Source organism: Ambystoma mexicanum, chromosome 7q (genome assembly GCF_040938575.1).
Source record: "Ambystoma mexicanum isolate Mex_15411 chromosome 7q, UKY_AmexF1_1, whole genome shotgun sequence".
NCBI lineage: Eukaryota > Metazoa > Chordata > Amphibia > Caudata > Ambystomatidae > Ambystoma > Ambystoma mexicanum.
Window position 1 is genome coordinate 997378437 of NC_090941.1, and position 13492 is coordinate 997391928.

General features: G+C 43.5%; 1 protein-coding gene across 4 annotated transcripts in view; it reads left to right on the forward strand.

The window, feature by feature from the left end:
- XRRA1 (X-ray radiation resistance associated 1) overlaps nt 1-13492 on the forward strand; it is a 624270-nt gene that overhangs the window by 161087 nt on the left and 449691 nt on the right. For all 4 annotated transcript variants that reach the window (XM_069640151.1, XM_069640152.1, XM_069640154.1 and 1 more), the window contains one exon: nt 12256-12363. In XM_069640151.1, coding sequence (XP_069496252.1) covers nt 12270-12363 — 94 coding nt within the window. In that variant the 5' untranslated portion in view covers nt 12256-12269. The remainder of the gene's footprint in view (nt 1-12255; nt 12364-13492) is intronic.

Here is a 13492-nt window from a genome sequence, read left to right on the forward strand (position 1 = left end):
CAACCACTTCTTCTTCCTTGCCTCTTCTGGGGACAAAGGGCCATGTTCACATTGGTGGAAATGTAGGTTTTCTGAACAGCGGTGAACGTTGGTACAGTGGTGCATCAGTGACCGCCATTTTTCAAGTACTATTTCCACTGACCCTTCACAAGTTTTGGAGCTCCACCAAAGATGGTTGCTGATAGACTGGGACCACTTTGAAATACTTTCCAAACCTTTTTTTTCCCCTGCAGCCAAGATTTTCTTATTGATTGATTTAGCAAGATGCCATACATCAAATTGATGTTTAATATGTGGGAACTGCTCTCTCATTGTCTTGGCAATTGAGACGTGTCTGTCCGTGGCTATGAGGTCGATGTGCATTCCCCTCGATTGTAGATATTCCACTGATTTTATAAATCCTAGTTTCTCCATGGCCACTGAGGATGTACATTGTGTTACCTGCACGACAACCAAACTCACAATTTTCTTACTATCCATGTCCTGAAAGTGGTAGGTGCAGTACTTGGCAGAAAATCCAGGGCTGTCGCACTGTTAATCGCCGGCTAGCCTGAATCGTTTCCCTTCGAATGTACTTGCTAGAGACAATTGTTCAATTTTCCAAGCATCACTAATGGCCGGAAACAGATAATCATGTTGGTATTTGTAGTACTGCGTTTTAGAAATGAAATTAAGTCCCACAAGTTGAAAGAAAGACTCTAATTTTCTAAAACTGGACCCACTAAAAAGTAATGCAGCTGCACACAGTAGATTGCCTGCTGACAGCTTCCCCAGCATCGTTGTGCAGACCATGAGAACGCATGATTTAATCTACTGGCGGCATGTATTTTGACGTTACTGCCTTGTTTTGACGAGTCGCATGAATCAATGGCCTCCGGCATACTTTCCCTCTGACGGAATGGCCACATTTCAGCATACTTATAATATCCATCAAACAACTGTCGAATACTATGTATTTGCCCTATTTCATTAGACTGTCATCCGGTGTTACACTTGTTTCGGACTGCATCTTTGAGGACATTTCACCACAACTGAAAGAAATATCGCCGATATCAGGTTCTGATGCATCGGTGAATGCTGCTGCTGGTTCATTCTCTGCCATTTCAACATTTGTTACTTCAACATTGATGGGAGAACACAACATTGTCGACAGCTTTTTTGGTGGCAATTTTTTGGCGGGTGTAGATTGTGTGAATTGATCTGCGACTACTTCCGAGCTATCCTCAATACATTCAGTATCATCTTCTTGTGGTGGTGCAGTCGCATTGTAGCAATGGTCCATTACAACTTTACTGGATTCTCCGGACACATTAATTTCATGTTCTGGCCATTGGATATGAATTAATAGTTCCTCCATAGTGTAAATGGTCTGGCAAGCAACATCTCTCATTCGCTTCACTGTCTGTGTATGTATAGTTCGTAGACCAACGGGTAACTACAGGACAGATTGGAAAAGGGATGTTCAGTTTAAACACAAGATAAAGTATAGTACAATCGACTGGAAAAAACATAAAATAGTCCCCAGCACAATGAAATTCTAAAGTTATGAACTGTTTGTAACTAACCTTATTTTTGTTTCTTTTCTTTGCAACTTTCTTGACTCGACCTTCAACATCTGCACGCTGTAGCTCCGATTCGTTTCTGCATCTCTTCCCTTCCTCTTGCGCTGCAACGACTATATTTTCTGTATCCGCATAGACAGCACGGAATGAAGCTCCATCGACTCCCTGAAACATAGTACTTTCATTACTATGTATCACAATATTGATAACATAAAACACGTGAGGACGAACACACAGGTACATCTCAATAGCTCAACACAAATTAAATATTGTGTAGAACAATCAAACGACAAGTATTCGAGCTCTGATGACCTAGTTCCATGGAACTGTCAGTATCCATACCTCTGGCTCTGCATGGACTGCCATGAATGATTGTATTGGAGAGGAGGCATCAGCAACTCCCTGTTTAGTATCCCTTTAGTGTCCCTGCGTTAGTATGGTTTTCAATATTGTAAACATAACACACACTTGGGGTCGACGGCACAGGTACATATAAAGAGATAACCACAAATGATGCATTGTCTAAAAGAATCAAGGAATATTTCAATATGATCAGATTTAATAGACTTATTTCTCCGATCTCTTTACATCTGCTTCATCTAAATGGGATCTTGTGATTGTAGTGGAAGCTCCATCGTCTCCCTGAAACACAGTACTTGCGTTAATAGGGAAGAAAGTATAGCAAATGAATCACGTTATATGATCACGCTCGATGGAGCTGTCAGTATCCATACCTTGTGCTGCTGAAGAATATCTATGGATGTTGTAAATGTGGTGCACACTTCCGAAAGCTGTTGCGCCGATTCATATCCGCATGGTCCCGCTTCCACTTCCCCTGGAATTAATTGAATGTCAGGCTCCGCATCAAGTGCGTGGGTTGACGCTTCAACAACTGCCTGAAACATAGTATTTGCATTAGTAAGGATTACAATATTGAAAACGCAACACACACTTGTGGTCGACCGCACAGGTACATATCAATGGCTAACCACGAATGAAACATGGTGTAGAACAATCAAACGACAAGTGTTCCAGTCCTGATGATCACGGTCGATGGAGCTGTCAGTATCCATACCTCGTGCTGCTGAAGAACATCTAGGGCTATTGTCAATGTGGTGGACGCTTCAGCATCTCCCTGAAAGACAGTACTTGCATTACTATGGATAACACTAATTATAACTGAAAACAAACACCAGGGGACGACAACTAAGGTGTATATCAATTGGAAAGCACTAACCAAACAATTGGTAAAATCACACGATACATAAAAACTATTACTTGACATGCATAAAACAAGTCTGTAGCGGAATAGCCAAGTATGATTACCTGATACGCACTAGAAGTGGTTGATAACTGCGGGCACGTCACGATGTAGAATGTTCTTGCTTCAGATTCAGTGGATAGTCAAGCAGTTGTAAAGGTAAATTATTATTTGATAATGAAATGCAAATAGGAAAAAATTGCCATGTAAACCGACAGAATACTTGAGAATAATGCTATTGCAAATGCGCAATATAGCACAGTTCCCTGTGCCCATAAATAGATTGCCTTTGGGGGTTATAAAATCGAAAAATAATTTATTGATAAATGTCATTATTCAAAAAGCTATACACTCATATAAATATCGAAAGTATTACAAGGGACACAACACCTAAAATATCAATTTATCCATTTGGCTACCTACACACTACCGCAAGGCCTAAAGCTAAATCCAGACACTTGACTCACCAGTGGCGGAATGTGGACGAATAGAGTTGGAATAGTGCTTGCGAGCAATTTTCGTGTCGTTCGCCGTTTATTCTTTTTTGTTACCCAAGATGTGGCGTACATGTTCGAGGAAAAGTGCCGGCTGCAGATGCGGTATCGATCACCCCTCTTGTCCTCAAAGACTTACTGGACTCTACTTTCAAGCTCTTCCGGTGGATATCCGCAATGTCTGACCCATTCTCTTATTCGATCAACAGTTTTAGGGAATATATGCATTGTAGTGCCTTCAGATTTAGCATGGGTCTTTGAAGGGCAACCGCTAATCGAACAGGCAGGCAGGCATTGTTGAACATTCTGAAAAGTAAATATCAAGATTATTATAAAACCTTGATGAATAAAAATGTCATAAAAAAAGTAAATGAACCATACCATGTTCAATGCAAGGTTTGTTTTGGTCGCCGGAACTATACCAGTTCATCATGTGCGGCTTAGTATTTGCATAAGTTACAGACATTTTTTAAATTATGTGACTAAACTCTGAACATGTGACTCGTCCCTTGGATGTTCTGTCTTGCACGAGAAGGAAACATGCTTACATTATAGACTGGACCCCCGAAGTGTGTCTCCATTCAATTCGACGACAATTGACACAGATGAAAATAAATAGATCTATTGATAGCATAACAATTGAAACTCAAGTCAGTAGCAATAAGACCAATGACAATAGCACTATTGGGTACTGTAATCGCAAATAGATAGAAATGTAAAAATGACCGAAATATGACTAGGATACATGGCCTTACCTTGACCAACAAACAGTTGGATTCAGCAGGCCGAGCAGTATGTTGCAGGAGATCAGGTAGATGGCCACAGGTAGCACACTGACGAGTTTGCTCGAAGTGGTCACAGATAGCACGACGACGAGCAGATTAGCATAGATCTCAGTGCTTCTCAGGTAGAAGGTTCAGGAGTTGACTTGCAAAGCACAAAGATGTTCTCATGAGACATATCAAGTGGTTTATAAAGTATTAGAAACAGGGGTGTGTTTGTGAATGAATGACGTGTGTATGTCGTGGTATTATGTGGTTTGCAGGGGGGTGGCCTGCCTCAGGGGAGGCCTGCCTGGAGACACGGGGTCTGAGGAGGCCATGTGAGCGATGGCCCCTGGGCGTGGGATACCTTTTGAAGTGTACATGCTGTTTGGCACCTTGGCCGTTTGCACCCGTGACAGCCCCCCATGCCAGCACTCATCCCCGGGTGCGAACCGCCTTTGATAGAGGGGGGTGGGATGGATGGGCCTGGGGCATGCAGATAAGGCATAGGAAGACTGCTGAATGGAGACACACTTATGTGGATTGCAGGGGGATGGACTGCCTCAGGGGAGGCCTGCCTGGAGACACGGGGTCTGAGGAGGCCATGTAAGTGATGGCCCCTGGGCGTGGGATACCTTTTGAAGTGTACATGCTGTTTGGCACCTTGGCCGTTTGCGCCCGTGACAGCCCCCATGCCAGCACTCATCCCTGGGTGCGAACCACCTTTGATAGAGGGGGGTGGAATGGATGGGCCGGTGGGCGTGCAGGCAAGTGTGTGGGAGCGAGGGGCCATCAGGCCCCTCTCATCCTTTACTTCTCAGTAGAAACTCGGACCAAGTTTTGTTTGTTTGTTTTGTTTGTTGTGGGCATTTATATAGCGCTACGAACCCTCAGGTATCTGAGCGCTGCTTATTTCCCACAGTGTGTGGTGCTCATTTATCGACCTCGGAAGGATGAAAGGCTGGGTTTGGCCCTGCCGGGATTCGAACCTGTGTCAACAGGCACTGCACGGATGTCAAAGCGAGCGCTCTACTCGCTGTACTATCAGACCAATCCAGTAGTGGGTTCGCCCCTTGCCCGTATGTGATGTTAACTTTGGTTGACATTCGCGTAGATGGGACCACTCAGCAGGACACGGGGCATCCATTTTTGTACCCCCTTTCCACTCCATCTTGGTGACCAGGCCTCACTGCGCAGAGCACATGGCCTCCACCCTCGTTCCCACTCTGACTGGAAAACTCCAGAGGTATTTGCAACAGCTAATAAATGTAACACATCACTCTTCCTCTGAGATCACTGTTCTGCATGTGAACCAGCCTGAACTAAGCACATAGCTCGTTCAGCTCCACAAACGTGTCCTTGCCCATGCACCCTCGCCAGTGGAAACTTACTGCCATTCTGACCCTGTGTCCCTGCAAGGTATTCTCTTCATGTGCCAGACCACTGACCACGCCATGGTGCCCACCTAGCAGATCCCCAACTAACATTAGACCCCTACTGCAGTATATCGTTGCCTATCAATAACAAATGCCACATACCGGAGATTCTTGTGAGCACAGACCCACACTTCAAACAGTGTATTATAGTGGTCAAGACCCTTAACCTAAGGCCTGTATAATCCAATGTTGATTGATAGTATAAATATATGTGTGACTTTTATAGAGACATAACTGACTGAAAGTCTTTGAACAAGTGTTATTTAGTGCATGCATTATTGAGAATATATTATGTTAGCTTAGATAGTGACTACCCTGCTTCACAGCGACCTGACCTTCACCCATTCGGAGCACAGATGTCTGACGTCCATCCTTGAATGGAGACACACTTGATTCATTTAAAAAATCGAAACAACCGTTGTTAAAATATATGTGGTGTTTTATTTTGTATCTTATTTTGATGACACAAAAATACAAGACTTTACACATTGTACAGGTCAGGTTGCAGCACAGCGAGAGAAAATCCCCTGTACTGACCGCTGTCACTTGGGAAAGTTTCTCTTATGGCACGAACGGCACAGGCGGGTATTACTCTTCGAACGCGGTGTCCAAGCCTCCCGTGAAGCCACCATGTAAAGGAACGAAAGGCCACCAGCCTGTACCACCTGTGAAAAGGAATGAAACAAACTGTTTTTAAATGACCAAGATAAGTTTAATAAATGTTTGTTGTCAATGACAATCCTTGTAACTAATGGCATTCTGCTCGGACAAATGCTATCTAGACACTGCACACTATTGAACGACTTTCATGCGTTACAATGATATGTATATGTAATTTTGGATATAGTAGAAGACCATGAAATAGGAGTGGCATGACAAGCAGAGTATACTTACTCGTTACTCGGATTACGAGGACGAACAGTTGCGCGAAGTTCGTGCATAAGCACCATCATTATTCTCAACACGGCCCGTGTGAGGCGGGCTGCCCTGAAGTATGGCAGCTCGGTGATGCATTGTGGTCGTGGCTCGCCTTCCGAAATGTAGGCAACGCATTCCGAGTTTTCACAGCAGCAGCAGTTCTCGTCCTCGGTTGGCATTAGCTCGCAACGATTGCATGTGCACCAGGTGGAAACACCGTCCATGTGACTAGGTCCAGGCTCTTCAGCTGTTGAATCGTCCTCCCAACTGCCGTCCGAAGACCCATCGTTTTCGCATGTTTCCCTTTCCAGTAGTTCCTCCTCTGTATACTCGGGCTCGTACATGTAGGGCATTATTGTAGCCATTGTGTGTTAAACAAACTAAAATAATTTATAGCGGTGATACTGGTATCTGTTCACACGGGCTACAAGCAAAGAAAGTAGCTGACCAGAGCACAGAAACGAGTCACAGAATACTCAAAGTAACACAGAGAGAGGAATGGAATCGAAAATCTGCTGCTGTGTGTTGTGAAACGGTCTGTTTATACTTATTGAGGAAAGAGGCGTCCTGCCATTTCCATGGCAACACGTCATTAGCTGAAGCGCAGCGAATGTTGACACGAGACGTGCTTTGGCGTTGTGAAATGGGTGGTACGCGTCTGCTGATGACAGGCTCAGGGGCGGGGAATATGATTTAGTGCCGCAAAAGCAGGTCAGCCAGGGCGATGGGGCAAGTGATAGGATTATCACAAAATGGCAGCGCCCTGATGCCTGTTTTCGCGTGCGTTTAATGGACGAAAACTCGGGTAAGGTCCATAGGAAATTATTCTAAAATCGAGCGACTTAGGCTTAAAAACACATGTCCGACCCATAGGGACAATCAACATTTTTGACCAAACCATTCCTTTAATACACATTTTGCACTGAATTGCCCTTTAAAGGAATCTTTGGTGGTGCCCATTTTAAGCAAGGCAAACGCACCCTAGTGTGCATGTGAATATAACTGGGCTAAACTGATTCACCGTAAATAGCTCTTTGAGAGCTTGGTCTACTTTATCAATGAAACATCTTTAAACAAATCAGTACAGCAAGCTGATAAGCTGTAAAAGAAAAATAGCAAAATGGCAAGACCACTTAAAGTGGGTGTGCTTAGCATAATGTTTTCAGAAGTGCATGCCTCGCAGCAGCAGCTCAAGGGCTAGTGACTGAGAATGCGATGAACCATCAATGGTGGGATCCATCCTTCTAAGCCTGTAGTAGTGGGTTATATAAACCAATTCAACAGCGCTTATTTTTCCAACCTTAGAAGGATGAATGACAGAGGCAGAGCCTGCTGAATTCAAACCTACGGCCGTAGCAAGTCAAAGATTTCTGAAGCAGGCATTTAACAAGATTGACCTATCGAATGTCTGGTTCTATTTGTTATTCATATAGCGCTGCACACCCAAAGGCCTCACAGCGCTCACAGAACTCGCAAACAAAAAAGTACAAAGCAGAGGGGATCAGTATCAAGAGAGGAATTAGTCTTTACCCATATCAAAAAGGTAGGTCGTAATGCACTAAGGCCAGGAATCCCTTTCAAAGCGGATGGCGATGCATTCCGAAGGGAGGGGGCACGGACATCAAAGCTAGAGCCTCGTGGCTTTTTTTTTTTTGTGAGAACCGAGGACAGTTCAATAGAGCATTTTTATTAGAGTGAAGAATTCGCCTAATGGGTGACTTCTTGATTCTCGCAGTAAGATAGCGCAGAGCATTCCCGAAAAGGCACTTATGAGTGAGAGTGAGAGCTTTGCGTTGCACTCTCTGATCCACAGGAAGCCATTGCAATCTGCGTCGGGCTTCAGAGACACGGGCTCTCTTCCCAAGACAGCAGACGGCTCGTGCAGCCCCGTTCTGAATTACCTGCAGCTTTTTTATATTCGCCCTGCATGCACCTACCAGGAGGCTATTACAATAATCAAGCGTGGTGTCAATGGTGGCAGATGCCACCAATGCCCTATGCCTCGCTTCAAGGTAGGGGCGAATTTGCCATAACAACGTAGTCAATTATGAGCAGGATGAGCTGAGCTGTGCCATTTGTTAATTGGCGGTTAATTATGAGTCCAAATAGACACTCAGTGTCATTTCATTGTCATGAATGTGATAGTGATGTATTTAGTCGATATGTGCAAACTTCAATGGACACAGAACACACTGTGATCAAGTTACCAAACAAACCATGTGAAGCCAAATGCCAAGAAGGTGAAATGGTGGGGCGAGGACACAAGAACCAGTAACATTTTACACAGGGTTTTATTTGTTCTCTGAACTGCTATTAAACTTGTTTAAGGATTTGAATAAAATATTATTCGTACATTAAAAAATGTGGGATGTTGCAGGGATACAAGGGGCAGAGCATGACCTCACAGGAACTGCTACTGGGGATTTTTGGATAGTGGAGGCCACACAAGAAGACACAATTTGAATAACATATGCAGATGTACAAACCCGTATCTCTTAACTAGCTTTGCTTACCTTTGGTTTCTCAGCCCAGTTCAGTCATATCTGAGGGAGGCGTCTGTGTCTGTCGGAGAGCAGGCCCGCTGGAGACAGTAACCCGTGTGAGGGTCCGCTGCTTTAATTCAAGGTTTGGTGCCAAGCAACCTTGACTGGAGCAGCGGAGTGCTCCTCTAACCTCTTTTTTATGACCTCATAGAATGATGTTTCTTTTCGAGCTGTATGACGTTCTGAAGCTTCTCACAGAAGCTCAACCAGGCCGTGTTTAAGACGAGGAGAACCAGGAAGTCTTTACTGTAGGGACTTTCCTCTAATGCCTGTAATGTTCTTGTTGGTTACCTAGGAGATCGCCCCGCGAGAGGAGGAGAGAGAGATCGACGGTTTGTCCTGGGCATACTGAGGGAGGAGAGAGAAAAAACACAGCGGAGTGAAACGCTAACTGTAAATGATAGAAATATTACTCCCAGTCGAATGAGAGGCTTCCGAAAATGAAGCGTTGATGATCCGCTCAGGCGCGCTGTTCCCTGACTGCCTTCACTGTGAACACAAGGGAACGAGTGAAAGGGACAAGGCGTTCGTTGCCAGCGAATCGCTACAAGGTTGATTGTAATTGACTTCGTTGCCTGTAATTGACTTCGCCAAAACCCGTCAGGAATTACAAGGGCGGAGGCGAGTGAAATGAGAGAGAGAGCAGGAGAGAAAGGAAGTTCAACCGTATTGAGCCCAGTTGTAAAGTCTAACGAAGCCAGCGCCGTTGCGCTTTTGTTGGGAGCTCGACGAGGGACAGTGGTTAAGTTTATTTGCTAAACGTTACAGAGTTACACAGAGACTGTACTGAAATAACGTTATGCTGGTCAGAGTGTGGCATAAATCCCACAAGCCCTTCAGTCTTCAAAGTGAGGGCGAATAATTGAAATTGAGGGGTGTGAACGCTAAAGGGAGAAGTCCCGACCGTGTCAGAGAGGAGATTACCAGTGAAATGAGTAAGAGGAAAATCGTACTCAACTGAGGGGAGAAAATAAAGAGGAGAGTCAAGACAAAGAAACATCAGCATCACTACAGTTTATTTATTTATTTTTTTGTTCTGTAAAAGAGAATCCGTTAAGCATTACAGAAGCTACAGAAAAGCATAACCTGAAGAGTACGTCAGCTCCTATCAGCCTGATCTATTCAGAATAAGAGACTTAGGGTAGGGAGTTGGACTATAAGACCACCAAGAGAGAGAAGAATATTTCAAAGGAAAGGTCAGAGGAAAGGTCAGAAGAAAGAAGTAAATAGAGAAAAGAGACTATAGAGAAAATCTCTAGAACAACAAGAAAGACGAAAGTCTGAGAAACAAATCTGTAATCTCTTACCTGAACTTTGTCCAAATGCCATCAGCCTGGAGTTCGAAGGCCTCAAGAGAAAACCGTATCCTTTCATTATCTAAAAGAAAAGAAAACAGTTATTACTTTAATAAAAGAATTGGGTTCTCGTTGTAATCCAAACAACCTACGTAGTGGCTCTGAGTTTCATTCATGATTTCAAAGTGACAATTTCACAGAGCTGCCAAGTGCTGATGCAGCTTAGCAAGAAATTAACAAAAAGTAAACGTTTTTTTAAAATGCGCTCAAACTCATTGTAATGAAACCTTTACTTTTTATCCATGGCGAAAAGATGATGCTGCGCGACGAATTTGGCCCACACATTAGGCCACTTAAATTGGCCCACTGACTGGACAAAAGCCATTGGGAAATGGCTGAATTTCTGATTGGCCTTCCCGACTCTGTGTTCCACCTATAGGTTGCCTTGGGGCCCACTAGCCATGCCCTTTGGCCCTGCCCACTGTATATTTTAAAAAGCCGACTAGTCATGGCCTTTAGCCATGGCCAGTGGCCACGGCCTTCCACTGTGTCCCCTGTACATAGTACACCAATGGGTTTCTTTGAGGCCCACTATCCATGGCCTTCAGCCGTGGACAGTGGCCACGGCCTTAGGCTGTGGCTACTGTACATGTTAGACTAAAAGGTTTCTTTGGGGCCCACTAGCCATAGCCATAGTTTTCTTTGGAACCCACTAGTCATGGCTTTTGGCCGTGGCAACTGTATATGTTGCACCAATAGGTTCCTTTGAGGCCCACTAGCCATGGCCTTTGGCCATGGCCACTCTACATGTTGAAAATACGAAAACTTTGAGATCTAACTGGTGCCCTAGACCACGCCCAACTCACCAGTTTTGCATGGTATCCACTTTGGCCCTCCCCACCTCTAGCCTGATGCAATGTTATCCTTTTTCCTCCTCCAAATAGCTTTTTGAGGACTTCAGATTTCCACTGTGTTATTGCATTAATTGTTTTCATTCTGAAAAGTCTCTCTGCTGCAAAGCACCATGGGAGAAAGAGCTATAGTTTCTAGAGAAGGAGGCACCCCTTCCCAGTCAAATATTTTAAAACCTACTGGACTGAACAACCCCAAACCTGTCCCGGAAATTAAGTCAATGCTTCATGCCCAAGTTGTTTCTTATTTGGTCCAATTGCCTCCACTGGTTCACTTCAGCTTGATAAATAAAACATTTTTAATGGGGAAAATTAAAGGAAGTAGGGCGAAAACAGTGTTTGCTTTCTTAATAACTGTTTCTCATTTTTTTAACAAATCTTTTCCATAATTTTTAGTCTGGGGGGGTGCCCGTGGCAAACTGAGAATTATCAACCAAATCCGTCATGCGAGTCAAAAGCTATTAGGCAAACTGAGAATTATCAACCAAATCCGTCATGCGAGTCAAAAGCTATTAGCAATAGAATATATTAGGATTTCCTTTGGCTCATGTCCCTCACCTTAACTATAGTGTGGCGACTGCTGCGTTATAATATCTATCTGTATATACATTATATATGAAATGTGTTCCTGACTGCATGCTGTCCCATCTCATGTTTCATTAGTTAATGTATTATTTATTTATTTGTTATGGCGCAAACTACCCTTTAACGAGTACAGTTTTTTTTTTCTAATGCCATATTTCTTATATATTTATTTGAATTTCTGAGATATGCTACTATGAGTGGTGTGATTTCATTTTGGTAGTTATTATACCTAATTATGAATGAGGGTTCTTATGATAGTCTTAAGATTTCGACACATGTATTCATCAATGTATTTGATCATCTTTTCTGTCTCATGTTGTTGTTGATGTAAATCATCATTCTTTACCTCCCGATTTGTACAACATCCCATGTGTAGATTTATTTTGTATTAATTCTTTCTTAGTATATTTAGTGATTAACTGAATAATTGTTAAAACATTCCAGACACGCCAATCGTTTAATTTTGTTCTCACATCTTCATTGTAGCCTGACCTGCAGCCATGGCTGCCACTGGACTTTATAAACTGGATGATGGGAATACCTTTGTAAGCAACTGTTTTCCTGCGCGGGGCCTTTTTCGCCCAAGTGTTGAAGGTAACATGTATTCTCGTTTATTCCTCTTTCTTGCATAATTGTGTGCCTTCACCATCTGGCACTGCTCAGACCCCGTGGTTCAATGTCCATTTTGATGTGCAAATGTAAATGATGTTACAGCAGAGTCCATCTTTAGTTCTGGCAAATTGTCGTTCATCTGAAGTTGATAACCTTGCAATGGAGGTAAATGACCAGGAAGTAAATGGGAAAATGACAGCATCTGCGTACATCTCAACTGTGCTATGATCAGGCAATGCGGATCAGAAACCTGAATAGGTAACGCCTTTGCTCCTCTCCATATTACCTTGAACAACTATCAGGCTGAAACCCAGTGCCTTCATTGGTAATCTGTTGTGTTCTCCCATGTGACCTGAAGTTTTACGTTCAAATATAAGGTACTAGTGTGAAAGCCCGTGTACACAGGCTAAAGTCCCTAAAGGTAGAAATGTTCAGTGTGTTAACATACGAAGTACATTTTGTTCGCCTGGGAGATTAACTTGATGTCTGTTATTGTGTGCGTAAAGCTTAACTTGATGTCTGTTATTGTGTGCGTAAAGCAAAAGCTCCCTCTAGTGGTGACAACAGGCAAAGCTATGCGAATTGGACCACTGTATACCCTATCCTAAGGCAACATTACTCTCTAGCGGTGATAACAGGCGAGGCAGGCACTCTCTACTGTGCAACTTGAAATCATATTGTTGTATGCTTAAGACAACGGATCCCTCTAGTGGTGGTAACAGGCGAAGCGGGTGCACTATGGATTCGGAAAAAAATACATCTGGCCTTTTATTATATAGTATGATATGCACGACAAGTTATACCATTTCTGTCAAAGTTAATATGGGGCATATAACCGATGGTCAAAACTGCAGATCGATCTATTAGTACTGGTACAGATGACACAAAAATATAGTTAGTAGACATGCTCCAAATTGAATTTCCTATCTAGCCTGATGACACGCTGTAGTATATCTGGCAGCTCTTGCAGCCCTGCCTCTGTGTTCTACTGTGATGCTGCACAGTTTTATTCTTCACTTTCTCTTGGGGAGTCTTTTCCTTCTGAGCTTTGCAAAGTATACATGGCTCCTATCTCTGTATCTTGGGCAGTGCAGGGGGAAAATGCTGCTAT